This window comes from Oncorhynchus nerka, linkage group LG25 (assembly GCF_034236695.1).
Source record: "Oncorhynchus nerka isolate Pitt River linkage group LG25, Oner_Uvic_2.0, whole genome shotgun sequence".
NCBI classification, from domain to species: Eukaryota; Metazoa; Chordata; class Actinopteri; order Salmoniformes; family Salmonidae; genus Oncorhynchus; species Oncorhynchus nerka.
The window spans coordinates 35,753,766-35,772,514 of NC_088420.1; the positions used below are offsets into that span (position 1 = coordinate 35,753,766).

The window sequence follows — 18,749 nt, forward strand, 5'->3', positions numbered from 1 at the left end:
CAAGCAAAAAGGTGTAAAGGGTTCCCACTCAAAACGTAATGGTTTCCACCTCAACAATTTACATTTTATTTTTCCTACACCACATTCATACAGCAGTACATATGCTTAGGTTTACAAGTTATTTAGGTCAATAAGTGGAGAGGCGTTGTGTTGTGAGGGGCTGTTTAAAAAAAAAGTTAATTTAGCTGTTTGCTTTAATGATTTGAGATGGCAGGGATCTCCATTTGACCATGGCTCTATAAATCCTGTGCGTTGCTTTAACTTCATTTGAATTTTGGGACTGTGAATAGACCCCTGGTAGCATGCCTGGAGGGATAAGTACAGTTGAAGTCGGAAGATTACATACACTTATGTTGGAATCATTGAAACTTGTTTTTGAACCACTTCACACATTTCTTGTTAACAAACTATAGTTTCGGCAAGTCGGTTAGGACATCTACTTTGTGCATGACACAAGTAATTTTTCCAACAATTGTTTACAGACAGATTATTTCACTTATAATTCATTGTATCACAATTCCAGTGGGTCAGAAGTTTACATACACTAAGTTGACTGTGACTTTAAACAGCTTGGAAAATTCATGGCTTTAGAAGCTTTAGCGGGAGGAAATTCACATAATTTGAGTCAATTGGAAGTGTACCTGTGGATGTATTTCAAGACCTACCTTCAAACTCAGTGCCTCTTTGCTTGACATCATGGGAAAATCAAAAGAAATCAGCCAAGACCTCAAATTGTTTTTGTAGACCTCCGCAAGTCTGGTTCATGCTTGGGAGCAATTTCCAAATGCCTGAAGGTACCACATTCATCTGTACAAACAATAGTACGCAAGTATAAACACCAGGGACCACACAGCCGTCATACCTCTCAGGAAGGAGACGCGTTCTGTCTCCTAGAGATGAATGTACTTTGGTGCGAAAAGTGCAAATCAAAACAGCAAAGGACCTTGTGAAGATGCTGGAGGAAACAGGTACAAAAGTATCTATATCCACAGTAAAACGAGTCCTATATCGACATAACCTGAAAGGCCGCTTAGCAAGGAAGAAGCCACTGCTCCAAAACTGCCATAAAAAAAGCCAGACTACGGTTTGCAACTGCACATGGGAACAAAGATTGTACTTTCTGGAGAAAAGTCCTCTGGTCTGATAAAACAAAAATAGAACTGTTTGGCCATAATGACCATCGCTATGTTTGGAGGAAAAAGGGGGAGGCTTGAAGCCGAAGAACACCATCACAACCGTGAGGCACGGGGGTGACAGCATCATGTTGTGGAGGGGCTTTGATGCAGGAGGGACTGGCGCACTTCACAAAATAGATAGCATCATGAGGCAGGAAATGTATGTGTATATATTGAAGCAACATCTCAAGACATCAGTCAGGAAATTAAAGCTTGGTCGCAAATGTGTCTTCCAAATGGACAATGACCCCAAGCATACTTCCAAAGTTGTGGCAAAATGGCTTAAGGACAACAAAGTCAAGGTATTGGAGTGGCCATCAAAAAGCCCTGACCTAAATCCCATATAAACTTTGTGGGCAGAACTGAAAAAGCGTGTGAGAGCAAGGAGGCCTACAAACCTGACTCAGTTGCACCAGCTCTGTCAGAAGGAATGGGACAAAATTCACCCAACTTATTGTAGGAAGCTTGTGGAAGGCTACCCGAAAGGTTTAACCCAAGTGAAACAATTTAAAGGCAATGCTACCAAATACTAATTGAGTGCATGTAAACTTCTGACCCACTTGGAATGTGAATAAATAAATAAAAGCTGAAATAAATCATTCTCTCTACTATTATTCTGACATTTCACATTCTAAAAATAAAGTGGTGATCCTAACTGACCTAAGACAGGGAATTTTTACAATAATTAAATGTCAGGAATTGTGAAAAACTGAGTTTAAATGTATTTGGCTAAGGGGTATGTAAACTTACGACTTCAACTGTATGTCTGTCAGCTGAATGAATAGACCGTATGGAATTTTTAACACATTAATATTTACAAAAACGAGAAGTGTTTTAACTTAGTCAATCTCTTCTATACTTCGAGCCAAGAGAGTTTGAAAGGCATATTGTTGCCATTAGCCCTCTGATTACAGTGAAGGGCAAGACACAGCTCTGTTCTGGACCAGCTGCAGCTTTCCAAGGTTTTTCATTGCAAGACCTGACCATATATTCGGGCAGAAGTCAAAATAAAACGGGAGCCTGCAGTACTTGTTTGGTCGAGTGTGGTGTTAAGAATGCTGAGCATCTCTTTATCACAGACAGACCTCTCAGCATCTTTACAACAATTTAATGAATATGCCTTGACTATGACAATTTACAGTCCAACATGTTAAGTCTGCTCAACTTGCTCAACAGCCACCATTCATTACCAGATTCAGCTGAGATTTAACATTTATGGAGTGATTTGTACCAAATACTCTTAGTCTTCAACATATTCAGGACTAGTTCATTTACTAGCCACCCATTTTGAAACTGACTGCAACTCTTTGTTTAGTGATTTCACTAGCTGTGGCTGCTGACGTGTATATAGATATAATACATATATTAACTGTATGAGTTAATCTCATACATAGACACACATACATAGACACACAGGCCTGGTGTAAGGCTAGTGGTAGATCATTAGTAAAAATAGAAAACACTAATAGGGATAGTTCAATCAAAAAAGTTTTTCTGATGTCAAAAGTGGTGTAATATTGAGATGAGTCAATGTGCCACTCTGCTGTGTTGCTATCCTGCTCTCCTGGTGAAGAACTACAGCATCAGAACATTAAACTGAAAATCAGCAACGGTTTGGAACCAGAAGGAAAAACAGACAAGATTGAGGATTTTTTATTTGCTGTGCAGTTCAATCTCCTGGTGGTGATTGCTCAATGAGAGCTTTACACACACGGTATTCTGCGTGTTTCTACTTAAAATACACTCTTGCCTAGACAGTGTTTCCCCCACTTTTTTTTTAATTTAGTCAAATATAAAGCTTTGCAATCAAAGCCTAAGCACTGGTGGGGGTTTAGTTCAAATAATTAAAAAGCCCGAGAGCACTGAGCGAAAGACAGGAATAGGCAGCTTTCAGAAAGAGAGAGCGATCCAGCAAAACAAATCCAGCATGATTTGCCTCGTAAAATCAAGTTTGTTTGCTGCTTGAAAAATAAAGAGATTAGATGCAATGGATGTGTCTGAAAATATTACTAGCTGTCATACCCTTGCTTCCTCTATCCTGGTTTTCTAAATTCCTCTCAAAGCACATTGGAAGAGAGGATCCAGGAGGTTATTCTCTCTGACCTTCTCCTCCAATGACATTTGAGACAGCTAGTAACATTTTTAGAGACAGCCAATAAATTCAGCTTTCTGACTCCCTGCTGTCCTCTCCTGGTTTGATAAAGCAATTTGTTCTTCTCTAAAGGTGACAACTACCTTTTCTGTCCACTAACCAGCCCTCAAAGGTTACAAGGGAGTTTACCAAAAAGTCATAACATTTCAAACCGTTAATAATCCACAAAATTCAACAACACAATACATAATTTAATTCCATGCATTGTTGACTTTACTTTAGGCCTGCATAAATGATCTCCACCATCTCATCTCAAGTGGAGATACATCATGCTGTTACTGTAAGTAACACAGTTGCTTTTTGCATTTCAGATCAGAAAATGTTACTCATTGTCATTTTCCTTTTAAAGTTTTACATTTACGTAAAAATGAGTTATCAAATATGATTATTGTTGATAACACTAATTTCTGTAATCAGATTTACAGTAAATTATGATGATTTTTTTTGGTATGTGAAGATTGGACACATGTAGTGTTAAGGCAAAGGAATTATCTTCACGGATGAATCACAATTACAATAGAAACCAGGATAAAGGGGTTCAGTAAATGTGGTCTGGACTCTGTGGAGGAGGGTCATTGTGTCAGAGACGCTGTAGAAGGACAGAGTTCCTGCACTGTGGTCCAGGTACACTCCTACTCTGGAGGAGGGCGCGACAGGGATTTTAATCTCTTTTGTAAAGTCCTTATCAAAGTCCCTTTTAAATCCCAAACGTGACTCAAATGGTGCCATATTGTGCCTGATAGAGCAGCCATCTGAATAACATACCAAACACCAGGACTTATCATTGTTCCCAAACCAACACTCTGTTCCACCGTGCCTCTTGATCCCTTTATATGAGACCGCTATAGTAACCATCCCACTCCACTCTACCTCCCAGTAGCAGGCCCCAGACAGACCCTCTATACACAGCACCTGGTGCCACATCTGAAATCTTTCTGGATTGTGAGGACGTATGATCTGGCGCTCACGACTGTATGCCACCTTTGTGTTCTCTTCAGACAGATACAAACGTTGAGTTGGTGTGTTGGGATCCAAAGTCAGCTGGCAATAATCTGTGAATATATGAGAGAAAAGCTGTGGTGAAGATGAACTCAAGATGTCAGTGGGTATTGTTGAATAAAAAAAAGTATGTTTTTGTGTGTGTGTGTTGAACTTACATTTCAAGAACTCTTCTCTGGTCCTGGGCACAGGAGGTGGGACAATGTGAAGTCCTGACACTATGAAAACAGAGAGAATCAAACATGACTGGTCCTTCCAGACTGATCACGCCTAGGGTTGCACATTGAGGAATATTCAGAGGTGGAAACTTTCCGTGGGAATTAACGGGAATATATGGGAATTAGCAAAAATATATGCTAATTATACAGATGTTTTGCCCGGATGGCCACCAATTTTCAACCCTTGTATTGGTCAACCTGTTGCGTGCTTTGATGTGTGTGTTCCCAAACAAGGACCAGTTGCACTCTGAGGTGGCTGATGTTGGTGGGATTTGGAGGATGATGGAGGCAACAGGGGGAAGATCCTCAGATCCACAAAGTCCCTTCCACCAAGTGGCTGATGAGATATGTTGGCACGACTGTCATATTGCATCTCCATCCCAAAGCCCTTGCTTGGAAGTGTACTTTGCCAGACTGCCAAAAATCTTGCCCTCATCCAGGCCAAGGTGGCGAGACACGGTAGTGATGACATCATAGGCCTTGTTGATCTCTGCACCAGACAGGATGCTCTTGCCAGCATTCTTGGGGTCTAAGATGTACGCTGCGGCGTGTATGGGCTTCAGGCAGAAGTCTTCATGCTTTTTGATGTATTTCAGAACTGTAGTTTCCTCTGCTTGGAGCAACAGTGAAGTGTGCAGGGCAGTACGGATTTATTCTCTTATATCTGCAAACAGAGTCTGAACATCAGACAGGATGGCATTGTCTCCCTCAATCCGTGCAATGGCTACTGCTACAGGTTTCAGGAGTTTCAGGCTGCTTACCATTCTCTCCCAAAATACATCATCCAGGAGGATCCTCTTGATGGGGCTGTCCATATCGGCAGACTGTGATATGGCCATTTCTTGGAGAGACCCCTTCCCCTCCAGGAGAATGTCAAACATGATGACAACACCACCCCAACGGGTGTTGCTGGGCAGCTCCATTGTGGTGCTCTTATTTTTCTCACTTTGCTTGGTGAGGTAGATTGCTGCTATAACTTGATGAACCTTCACATACCTAACCATTTCATTGGCTCTCTTGTAGAGTGAATCCATTATTTTCAGTGCCATGATGTCCTTGAGGAGCAGATTCAATGCATGAGCAGTACAGCCAATGGGTGAGATGTGAGGGTAGGACTCCTCCACTTTAGACCAAGCAGCCTTCATGTTTGCAGCATTGTCTGTCACCAGTACAAATACCTTCTGTGGTCCAAGGTCATTAATGACTGCCTTCAGCTCATCTGCAATGTAGAGGCCGGTGTGTCTGTTGTCCCTTGTGTCTGAGCTCTTGTAGAATACTGGTTGAGGGGTGGAGATGATGTAGTTAATTATTCCTTGCCCACGAACATTCGACCAACCATCAGAGATGATTGCAATACAGCATGTTTTCTCTATGATTTGCTTGAAATCTTTTCCAAAATCTCTTCCAATACACATTGCCTGTGAGCATCAAAGGTGAATCAGTTCCATACACAGCTCGAGCAAGACATTCATCAGCATTTCTCTGACTACGTTCTTCCATTGAGTAAAAAAAAACTTCTGATTCCAGGAGGACCATGAGTTGTTGCTATCGATAAGGTTTCTGATTCATCATTTTCACCTCTACTTCTATTCGAGGAACTTTTGTCAGAGGTTGCTTGTTGTGAGCGCTGAGGTGACTTTATGCACTTGGCCAGATTATTCTGCATCTTTGTTTCATTCTTCACATATGATTTGGCACAGTATCTGCAAATGTATACAGCTTTTCATTCTACATTAATTTCAGTGAAATGTCATCAGATAGTGCCCATGGCATTTTCCTGGAGAGATTAGAAAAGAAATTGTAAAAAAAATTCAAATACAATTCGATGTACAGATAAATAGTTAACCTGTTAGTACTCTAGGGGCAGTATTTCATTTTTGGATAAAAAGACGTGCCCGTTTTAAGCGCAATATTTTGTCACGAAAAGATGCTCGAATATGCTTGGAATTGATAGTTTTGGAAAGAAGAGACTTTTACGTTTCCAGAACTGCAAAGATTTTCACTGTGAGTCCCTTAGAACAAATGCTTCGGGCAAAACCAAGATGTATGACCGACCAGGAAATGAACAGGATTTTTGAGGCTACGTTTTCCATGATCGCCTTATATGGCTGTGAATGCGACAGGAATAAACGGACACTTTATCTTGTTTCCCCAAGGTCTCTGCAGCATTGTGACGTATTTGTAGGCATATCATTGGAAGATTGACCATAAGAGACTACAATTGCCAAGTGTCCCGCTTGGTGTCTGCGTGGCATTTGGTGCGCAAAAGTCAGCTCCCAGTATTTTTCCATTTGAATCAGACAACAAAGCAGGCTTCAAGGATGGTGCTTTCAATGGAGAGATATATGCCAAACCACCTTCAGGATTGATTCAAACAACGTTTTCCATGTTTCAGTCGATATTATGGAGTTAATTCGGAAAAAAGTTTGACGTGTAGGTGACTGAATTTTCGGTTAGTTTCGGTAGCCAAATGCATAGTAACAAAAGGGAACGATGTGTCCTACACAAGAATCTTTCAGGAAAAACTGGACATCTGCTATGTAACTGAGAGTCTCCTCATTGAAACATCTGAAGTTCTTCAAAGGTAAATTATTTTATTTGATTCCTTGGCTGGTTTTTGTGAATATGTTGCGGGCTAAATGCTAACGCTAAATGCTAAGCTAGCTATCACCACTCTTACACAAATTATTGATTTTCTCTGGTTCTAAAGCATATTTTGAAAATCTGAGACGACAGGATTGTTAAGAAAAGGATAAGCTTGAGAGCAGGCATATTTATTTCATTTCATTTGCGATTTTTAGAAATCGCTAACGTTGCGTTATGGTAATGAGCTTGAGGCTGTAGTAACGATACCGCATGCGGGATGGGGCGGACTATGAGGTTAAGCAGTTAGATTAAACAACTCCTTTGTAAGATACATCTTTTAAAATGAAACATGTATGGAAACAGGTGAATTAACACTCCTCAGTTAAAAGGCTCAAGCAAGCTAAAACCCACATGGTAGAAAAAAACTAACTAGCAGAAATTGTTATCAAGTTAGAAATGATTTAAACCCACTTTGCTGTAGGCTACTATTGACTAATTAACAAAAAATAATGTACGTCATATAAAATATATTCACCCCACCCAGTATTGTAATCAAAACTTACCTCAACAGCATCTCATTAGTGTGCAAGATCTTGAGAATCAGCTGTACATGTGATGGAAGAGTGCATACAGAGGGTTGCAATTGAATTGGGGATAGTTTAACCAAAATATGCCCTAGAAAGACCTAGAATTGCCTTGTGTATCCCACAAAAAAGGTTCACTGTTATAAGCTAACTTTTTAAAATGAATTTAAGCAAAATTCCCCAAATTCCAGGGCTTAATTTCCAATGGCACTACCAGATTCTAAATTAAGAGTCAACTCCATCCATTTAGGACACACTGCAGTGTAAATCAAATGCCCTATCAGGAACGTAACCATCGGCAATTGATTGAATCCCATATTTTAATGTGGTCTAAGAAGATGTGTCCTTACTTTGTACAGACAACATAATTATCTCTCCAGCGCAGATATCTTCAAGTCGGTTTCTCAGCTCAGAGACAGAGTTCATAACATCCTCAAAGGAGACGTGATGGTTGATAGTGATGCTGGGTAAGGCCTCAGACCCAGGAGGGACACAGAGAGACTGGAAACTCTAGATTCAAAGACAAGGAAAAAAGTAAAATATGATTATTGAGAAACACAAATTAGTTTAAAGTTTTATTTTATTTAGTCGTATGGGATACACATGGTATACACCATCCAACAAAATGCTTACTTGCAGGTAGACCAGAGGCTTAGCGCAGTATCCCCACCTCCAATAAACTGCTGTTTTAGAACTAATTTCCTGCTATTCTACACATTTTTCCATGAGGCTGAGAACTTTGTTTTGCAGTTTTAAAGCCAATTTCCTGTCATAAATAAATAAATGCTTATGACATGTTCATATGCTATCTGGTGCTATGTTTTTTGTTGTGTATGCCCCCTGCCTTGTGGGGTCTGCGAGTGTTCTAAGAAATAAGAAAATATAAGAATACGAACATAAAATTAATGGCTCAGTAGAACAGAATAAACATTTTAGCATAAGTATAACACAGGAAGGCACAATTTATAGATTCAAATAATTTAATTAAAGATTTCCCTTTAGTAGAGACACCTGCTGCAATGGACAGTGACGTCACCTGGAGGAAATGGATGTGATCCTCTGTGTGTGAAAGCTGCTCCAGCTCAGCCTCTCTCCTCTTCAGCTCAGCCACCTCCTGCTCCAGCTGCTTCAGGAGTCCTTCAGCCCAACTCACATTAGCCTTCTCCTGGGCTCTGATAAGCTCCTTCACCTCAGTGCGCCTTCCCTCAATGGAGCGGATCAGTTCATTAAAGATCTTCTCACTACTCTCAACTGCTGCCTGTGTAGAGTGCTGTTAGGACACACAAAGAGGAGAGGTGGGGGCATTTTAATCACCCCATTCACTCAGCTCTCCCCAGAACTCCAGACAGCCTGTTCCCCACAGTGAGGTTCAGTGGGATGGGAATGTGGCCCTCCATGGGTTCCTAACTGGCTCTAGTTTTGCTGGACTTTAGTTTAAGAATAGTAAGTCACTTAGAAAGGACAATCTGCTAAGTGAAAGCATGTAAATGTGACTTGTTTCAGGAAACTAGGAGCATGTCGCACATCACTACTTCACAGGAGTGGCATTCGAACATAAACATTTATTTTTTATCAAAATGTGTTTTTTGGCAGAAATGCCTTCTGGAACATGTGAACTTTCATTTGCCTTAATAACAAACTTGTATTCCATCCAAAAATACGAATACAATTGTTAAATTACGAGCCTAGTTCGTTTTGCCACAGAAAAAGACAAGAGCCTACCCGCTGGCCATGATTGGCTGAGATAATGGGTGGGCTGGAAATGCCGGGAGATGAGTTTGGATTGGTCTGCCATGTAGCGCGCATCTGTTTATACGTGAGCTGCTCAATATGTGTTGACAGTCCTTTCTACCGTGCTGTTTTTAAAACATATAACATAAGCCATTGAGAAGTACTTTTCTCAACAACATTTGATGCCCTGAATTTAACAGGCACTATCGACAGATCAGTTGTAAAAAGTGATGGGTTCATTTCTGCACAGGCCACGGTCAGTGTGAACCGGAGTGACTAGACACAACGCTGTCCAGACAAGATGTAACGCCAGCTACAAACAAACGGCGTTAAATGGTTCCACTCTGCCGTGAAGCGATCATTCATGTATATGGGTAAGAGTCTTGCTACATTTTCAGATATGTTTCTAATTTAGTCAGAAAATAATTTGTATTGCAAGTTAAAGCATACTGTTAGTTAGCAAATGTTGCTAATGTTAAATGTATGATCTGTGAGGTAATATTATTTGAATCAGAAAATTAATTTGCATTGCTAGTTATAGCTAATGTTAGCTAGCTAACGCTGAACCTAGTTTGTTAGCTTTAGCTACCTGCAGATTCATACTACATCTATGACAATGTTTGTATTGCTAGTAGTATGAGTTGGGATTATGCTAGTTCATTGTTTAGCTAGCTAGCTACATGTCTAAACAAAGGACCCTGATTATTACATGACCCATCAAATTAGCCAGGTGTGTCTGGGGATGAATACGGCCAACCACTATCTTTCATGAATATGTGTACATGTCTAGACAATAGTGGCCCGTGGGAGGGTTATAGCATTTCCTTCACATGACCAATCAATTTAGACACGTGTGTCAGGTAAGCATCATCTACTAATGATAAAATATTTCATCAGGATATTTTCTGTTTTTGATATTGCTACTATGCAACTAACCACTTCACTATACTGTTTACACCTGTATCCTATGCATGTGACAAATATACTTAGATTTTAGCGTGAGTTTACCACATGGCCTCACATGTGAATCCTTAAAGAGATGGGTGGGGCTAATGCTTAAGAGGGTGTGAACGATGCTGAATGGGTGTAGACAAAGAAGAGCTCTCCAGTAGGTACCAAAACATTCATAAGGACATTTTCTCAAAAGTGGGGTTACAAGTTAATCAAATTTCAAAGCAGAATTACTTTCCCATTGTCTGTTAACTGCAGTGTATGCTATACCATTTTCTAGCTCTGTGTCTCTACTTTTATCTAATGTAAAAAACACCATTTCAAATGTTGGTACAAAAATGTTTTGCTACTACATAAGACCGAATCGAAGCGCTTGGTCACAAATGATCAAAACTCACCTTGAATGACTTCACAGCCTGTTTCACCTCCAGCATCTCCTTCTCTCTCTCCTTGATTCTCTGCTTAGATTTCTCCCCCAACTGCCTCTGTAGAGAAACAAATGTCATTTCATTCATTATTTTTCTATTCTAATGAATGATAGTCAGACTTTATGGCATGTCAATGTCCATGTCTTATCGAAGGAAAAGGGTTATGTAGTGTTCTGTGTATTTTTTCCTGTTTTGCAAGTTCCTAAATGGAATTCGTCCTTGTTCAGATGCAAATAAGGTACATAGGGACCATCCGTTGTTTTATTTTGTAATTCTTAATATTTAAGCAAGTGAATTAAGGTTCTTACATGTTTTTCAGCTATTTCGGCTGCAGCAGAGACTGTATCATGGCCTTTATGTTGATCCAACATACACAGATGACAGATACATTGCTGATCTGTCCGGCAGTAAACCTCCAGTAGTTTGTCATGATGAGAGCAGATATTCTCCTGGAGTTGTGTGGAGGCCTTGACCATCTTGTGCTTCTTAAAGGCAGGAGATTCATAGTGAGGCTGGAGGTGTGTCTCACAGTAAGAGGCCAGACATACCAGACAGAACTTGACAGCTTTTAATTTTGTCCCAGTGCAGACGTCACACTCAACATCTCCAGGTCCAGCATAACAGTGAGCAGGAGGAGCAGGTTGGAGTTTTTTCTTCTTCTTCTTCTTCTTTTTAGTATTTTTTTCTGTCAGTGTCTTCACCATTTCAGCCATAACTGTGTTTCTGTTCAGAAAAGGCCTTGGGTTGAAGGTCTGTCTACACTGGGGGCAGCTGCAGACAAGCTTCTGATCTTCCTGATCCCAGTAGCCTTTAATACAGCCAATACAGTAGCTGTGTCCACAGGGAATAGTCACTGGATCTTTTAGTATCTCCAAACAGATCGAACAACTGACCGTGTCTATGGCTTCTGCCATTTTGAAACACATAAAAAGACTGAGCGTCAGAGATACGTTTAGTTTCTTGTTTGCAGAGTAGGTGTGGCTTTCACGGACCTATAACATTTCACTTCCTGGATCTGTGAACTCACATCTCAGATACCAGTTATGGCCAGCACATACAGTTGAAGTCTGAAGTTTACATACACCTTAGACAAATACATTTAAACGCAGTTTTTCACAATTCCTGACATTTAATCCTAGTAAACATTCCCTGTTTTAGGTCAGTTAGGATCACAACTTTATTTTAAGAATGTGAAATGGCAGAATAATTGTTATGTTCTGTTAATTACTGATGTCCCCTTTAAGGATGGAGCACCCTTGGTCATGCGCAGTATTGTTCTATGTTATTCTGGCACTAACTAGTTTGAGTAAATGTGAAGCTCCAGTTCAATTGCTTGTATTCCGAGTCTTTCTTATTACATAAATAAGTACTAAGTGTTAAGACACTACAATGGCGACGAGGATGATTACCTGCAGTGTGCATCACGAATACAGATGGAGTTCGTAGGAAGAGAGGAAGATTTTGACCCTGTAGCACAACAGCTAGCAAGCAGTGAAGACGAGGGGAGAGCTGACGAGAACGGGGCGGCAGATCAAAGACCCGTGGAGCCGGAGGTAAAGAGAATGGCTAGCATTGGGAAAATAGATGTGTTTGATGACACGCAAGAAAACTGGGCAACTTACATTGAACGACTGGAACAGTACTTCATTGCAAACGACATTGCTGATAACAAGAGAGTACCAGCGTTGTTGAGTTTAATTGGCCCAAAAACATACAGTTTGGTGGTGGTGAGGGTAGGCAACAACATCTCCTCCCCGCTGATCCTCAACACGGGGGCCCCACAAGGGTGCGTTCTGAGCCCTCTCCTGTACTCCCTGTTCACCCACGACTGCATGGCCACGCACGCCTCCAACTCAATCATCAAGTTTGCGGACGACACAACAGTGGTAGGCTTGATTACCAACAACGACGAGACGGCCTACAGGGAGGAGGTGAGGGCCCTCGGAGTGTGGTGTCAGGAAAATAACCTCACACTCAACGTCAACAAAACTAAGGAGATGATTGTGGACTTCAGGAAACAGCAGAGGGAACACCCCCCTATCCACATCGATGGAACAGTAGTGGAGAGGGTAGCAAGTTTTAAGTTCCTCGGCATACACATCACAGACAAACTGAATTGGTCCACTCACACAGACAGCGTCGTGAAGAAGGCGCAGCAGCGCCTCTTCAACCTCAGGAGGCTGAAGAAATTCGGCTTGTCACCAAAAGCACTCACAAACTTCTACAGATGCACAATCGAGAGCATCCTGGCGGGCTGTATCACCGCCTGGTACGGCAACTGCTCCGCCCTCAACCGTAAGGCTCTCCAGAGGGTAGTGAGGTCTGCACAACGCATCACCGGGGGCAAACTACCTGCCCTCCAGGACACCTACACCACCCGATGTTACAGGAAGGCCATAAAGATCATTAAGGACATCAACCACCGAGCCACTGCCTGTTCACCCCGCTATCATCCAGAAGGCGAGGTCAGTACAGGTGCATCAAAGCTGGGACCGAGAGACTGAAAAACAGCTTCTATCTCAAGGCCATCAGACTGTTAAACAGCCACCACTAACATTGAGTGGCTGCTGCCAACACACTGACATTGACACTGACCCAACTCCAGCCACTTTAATAATGGGAATTGATGGGAAATGATGTAAATATATCACTAGCCACTTTAAACAATGCTACCTTATATAATGTTACTTACCCTACATTATTCATCTCATATGCATACGTATATACTGTACTCTATATCATCGACTGCATCCTTATGTAATACATGTATCACTAGCCACTTTAACTATGCCACTTTGTTTACTTTGTCTACATACTCATCTCATATGTATATACTGTACTCGATACCATCTACTGTATGCTGCCCTGTACCATCACTCATTCATATATCCTTATGTACATATTCTTTATCCCCTTACACTGTGTATAAGACAGTAGTTTTGGAATTGTTAGTTAGATTACTTGTTGGTTATTACTGCATTGTCGGAACTAGAAGCACAAGCATTTCGCTACACTCGCACTAACATCTGCTAACCATGTGTATGTGACAAATAAAATTTGATTTGATTTGAGATCTGACTGCCCCTCTGAAGCCCTCAAATAAAACATTCACAGAGATTGTGGAGATATTGCAAAATCACCTATCACCTAAACCACTCCTCATCGTGGAACGTTTTCGTTTCCACAAGAGAGATCAGAATGAGGGGGAGGGGGTTAGTACATATGTAGCAGTGTTGAAGAAACTGTCGGAACATTGCCAGTTGGGAGAGAACCTAAATGACACATTAAGGGATAGATTTGTTTGTGGACTGAAACATGAACACATTCAAAAACGTTTGCTCACAGAATCAGAGCTCACGTTTGCAAAGGCTGTTGAAATTGCTGTGGCTATGGAAATCGCGACTAAAGATGCATTTGAGTTGCAAAGTAAAAGAAGTACTGACCTGTCACAAATTTCCCTGCACAAGTTTTCACGCAGTCGACAGCGCCCCCGTGTGGCCGGAAAAAGCAACAGGTGTGACAGAGATGGTCACAGAGCAGAGGATTGCCGTTTCAAAGACGAAATTTGTCACAAATGCAGTAGAAGGGGGCACATTCAAAGAGCATGCAAGGCAAAATTCAGTCACAACAGGAAAACTGAGAAAATTAAAGGGTCTGTGAATGCACTTAGCAGAGAACAGTGGCAGTGATTCAGATGAACGATTAATTGGTACAATGGAGTTAAACACAGTGACTTCTCCCAGCAGTAGCATAATATGGGTGACACCAGATATCGAAGGCAAACCCCTCAAAATGGAGCTGGACACAGGATCTGCAGTGTCTATAATTTCCACTACTGTCTACAATGAGTACTTTAAGGCTATCAAATTGAAGAACACAAATGTGTTGCTGAAGACATACTCAGGAGAGAGATTGAGCCCAATGGGGGCGTTGCAGGTCAGAGTGCATTATGGGGGGCAAACACAGCAGTTACAGCTGTATGTGGTGCCTGGAACTGGCCCCCCATTATTTGGCAGGGAATGGCTTTCAAAAATAAAGCTGAATTGGTGTGACTTGAAAATGCTCCACACGTTCCAGTCCAAAGAGAAAGGCACAGACCAAACACTGGAACACTTGCGGAAGAAATACAACACAGTTTTCAGTGATCAGATGGGAACAGTAAAAGGCTTCACAGCAAAACTTGTACTAAGAGATGACGCAACCCCAAAATTCTGCAAAGCCAGATCTGTTCCATACTCCCTGAGACCAAAGGTGGAAGCGGAAATCGATCGCTTGCAGGATACAGGGATCCTGACGAAAGTGGACAGAAGCGAATGGGCCACACCCATAGTTCCTATTGTGAAGAAAGACGGGTCTGTTAGAATGTGTGGGGACTTCAAGGTAACTGTGAATCCAATGTTGCATGTGGACCAATACCCCCTACCACGTCTGGATGACATCTTTGCTGCACTAGCTGGTGGGAAACACTTCAGTAAAATCGATCTGAAACAGGCTTACCTGCAGCTACCGGTTGAAGAGAGTTCCAAACAGTACCTGATAATAAACACACACAAAGGTCTATACAGGTATAACCGCCTGGTTTTTGGCATTGCATCAGCCCCAGCCATTTGGCAACGAACTATTGACCAGATTTTGCAAGGAATCCCAGGAACCCAGTGTATCCTGGATGACATGATCATAACAGGACGCACCGACAAAGAGCACCTGGCTAACCTGGAAGAGGTCCTGAAAAGACTGAAAGAGTATGGTCTACAGGCAAACTTAAAGAAGTGTGAGTTCTTCAAAGACAAGATTGTCTTCTGTGGACATGAGATTGACTGCAATGGATTGCACAAAACACAGGACAAAATCGAGGCAGTGGTACAGGCACCACGACCACAAAATATCACAGAAGTGAGATCTTTCACGGGACTGATCAATTACTACAGAAGATTCCTCCCAAACCTTTCAGCAGTACTCCAGCCTCTAAATCAGCTCCTGGAAAAGAATAGGACATGGTGGTGGACAGAGCAGTGTGAAAATGCATTTTTGGAGGCAAAACGGCTCATAACATCTGAACAGGTCCTGATGCATTACGACCCTGAAATGCCAGTGAAGTTGGCTTGTGATGCGTCCCCTTATGGCTTAGGTGCCGTCCTTTCACACACACTGAAAGATGGGTCAGAGAGGCCAGTTGCATTCGTGTCACGAACATTGAATGATGCAGAGAAGAACTACTCACAAATCGACAAAGAAGCACTGGCACTAGTGTGGGGCGTCAAGAAATTCCACCCATACCTATATGGCAAGCGTTTCACACTGGTTACAGATCACCAGCCGTTGCTTTCCATTTTCAGTCAAAGAAAGGCAAAGAAAGGCATTCCTTGCCAGTCAATGACAGCAGCCAGGTTACAGCGATATGCCCTGTTCCTTGCCAGTCAATGACAGCAGCCAGGTTACAGCGATACGCCCTGTTCCTTGCCAGTCAATGACAGCAGCCAGGTTACAGCGATACGCCCTGTTCCTTGCCAGTCAATGACAGCAGCCAGGTTACAGCGATATGCCCTGTTCCTTGCCAGTCAATGACAGCAGCCAGGTTACAGCGATATGCCCTGTTCCTTGCCAGTCATATGTATGACATTGAGTTTAAGCCGTCATCCCTCCACACAAATGCAGATGGATTATCCAGACTGCCGTGTACAAGAGAAAGACAAAGGAGGGTGGATGCAGTGGACATGTTCCATACCGCTCAGCTCGAGGCCCTACCGGTCACAAGCACAGTTATCAAACAGGAGACAAGGAAAGATGTGACCTTGTCAAAAGTGTACACCTACACCATGTCAGGATGGCCAGCTACTGGCAGAAAGGAGCCGACTCCGTATTTCCAGCGGAGAAACGAAATTACAACGTACCAAGGATGTTTGATGTGGGGAATGAGAGTCATGATACCCCAGAAATGCCAACATCTAGTCTTGCAGCAACTACATGAAGGTCATGTTGGAATTGTCAAAATGAAGCTGCTCGCAAGGAGCCCTTCTGGTGGCCAGGTCTGGATCAACAGATAGAAAATATGGCAAAGAACTGTAGCGGATGTTTGGAAACCCTTCACATGCCTGCTCCTGTCCCAGTCCACCCATGGGAATGGCCCGCAGAGCCATGGCAGAGAATTTATGTGGACTACGCTGGTCCCTTTGAAAAGCACATGTTTCTGGTTATAGTTGATGCCCATTCCAAATGGCCAGAGGTGTTTTGCACTGACTCCTCCACCTCAGCTCAGACGATAGAGTGTCTCAGAACAAAGTTTGCACGCTTCGGTTTGCCACTGCAGCTGGTAAGTGACAACGCGCAAGCTTTTGTAAGTGACGAGTTTACAAGATTCATGTCAGTAAATGGAATCAAACACTCAACCTCAGCTCCGTACCACCCTGCCACCAATGGGCTGGCAGAACGCTTTGTGCAAACCCTAAAGCAAGGACTCCGTGCAGCAAAACGAGACGAATGGCCTCCTACCGAAACACCCCACATGCCACGACAAATGAAAGCCCAGCCGCACTGATGTTCGGGAGGCCTCTCAGCACACAGCTGGACATCATGAAGCCAAACAGGCGTAATGAAGTGCTGAACAAACAAGCCAAGATGCTCTCCGGTGGCCGGGAACACCATCTCCAAACAGGACAGGAAGTGATGGTGCGAGACTACAGAAGAGGAGGGAAATGGACAAGAGGGACCGTACACACACAAACGGGACCCAGAACTTACCAGATTCAAGTGAGCCCAGACATAATGTGGCGGCGTCACATTAACCAAATGCATTCCACGGAAAACAGCACAACAATCGAAAGAGAACAGGTATAGAGAGATCCTGAGAGTGACACACAGGGAACTGTAGAGGACGGTGGGGCAGTAGAGAGACCCCAGGCTGAAAGTAGGGAACGTGTTGATGAAGGTGCTGCTATAGCAGACGCTATAATGGAACAAGCACACACTGAGGATGTTCAGGAGCCTCCAGACAATCTGAGGCGCTACTCAGAACGAAGGCACCGTCCACCAGACAGACTAGACTTATAAACAAACAAACAAAAACTAACTGTTCAAGTTCAAATTAAAAGATGAAAAATAACTACAACAAGTTCTGGGAAATGTTTCAGTTGTGGTTTGGTAAAAGTAACTCTGATTGTATAAGAGAAGGAATGTTATGTTCTGTTAATTACTGATGTCCCCTTTAAGGATGGAGCACCCTTGGTCATGCGCAGTATTGTTCTATGTTATTCTGGCACTAACTAGTTTGAGTAAATGTGAAGCTCCAGTTCAATTGCTTGTATTCCAAGTCTTTCTTATTACATAAATAAGTACTAAGTGTTAAGACACTACAATAATAGTAGAGAGAATTATTTATTTCAGATTTGATTTCTTTCATCACATTCCCAGTGGGTCAGAAGTTTACATACACTCAATTAGTATTCGGTAGCATTGCCTTTAAATTGCTTAACTTGGGTCAAATGTTTCGGGTAGCCTTCCACAAGCTTCCCACAATAAATTGGGTGAATTTTAGCGCATTCCTCCTGACAGAGCTGGTGTGGCAATCTGATGTGGCACATGTAATGTCAGTTTAGTTGATGGTTGCTGGTCCAACTGTCCTGGAATGTTGACTTGAATGGGCATGGCTGTTCTAGTAAATGTAATTCTACAGGTGACAATCTCAATTACAATGCCTCAAAGAAAGTTCTCTCTCTCTCTCTGGCTATGGCGCTCTACTTACAGTTGAAGTTTACATACACTTAGGTTGGAGATTAAAACTTGTTTTTCAACCACTCCACAAATTTCTTGTTAACAAACTATAGTTTTGGCAAGTCGGTTAGGACATCTACTTTGTGCATGACACAAGTCATTTTCCAACAATTGTTGACAGACAGATTATTTCACTTAATCACAATTCCAGTGGGTCA

At 42.2% G+C, this 18,749-nt stretch overlaps 1 protein-coding gene across 1 annotated transcript; it reads right to left on the reverse strand.

The window, feature by feature from the left end:
• Window positions 1-2,812: 2,812 nt before the first annotated feature.
• LOC115109438 (tripartite motif-containing protein 16-like) lies at window positions 2,813-11,781 on the reverse strand. Its single transcript, XM_029634328.2, has 6 exons — window positions 11,133-11,781; window positions 10,795-10,881; window positions 8,751-8,984; window positions 8,065-8,224; window positions 4,485-4,544; window positions 2,813-4,379 (listed from the first exon to the last, which is right to left on the reverse strand). Exons 1-6 carry the CDS (start codon window positions 11,748-11,750, stop codon window positions 3,802-3,804), a joined length of 1,737 nt encoding a protein of 578 aa, XP_029490188.2. The 5' UTR covers window positions 11,751-11,781; the 3' UTR covers window positions 2,813-3,801.
• Between the last annotated feature and the right edge of the window lie 6,968 nt (window positions 11,782-18,749).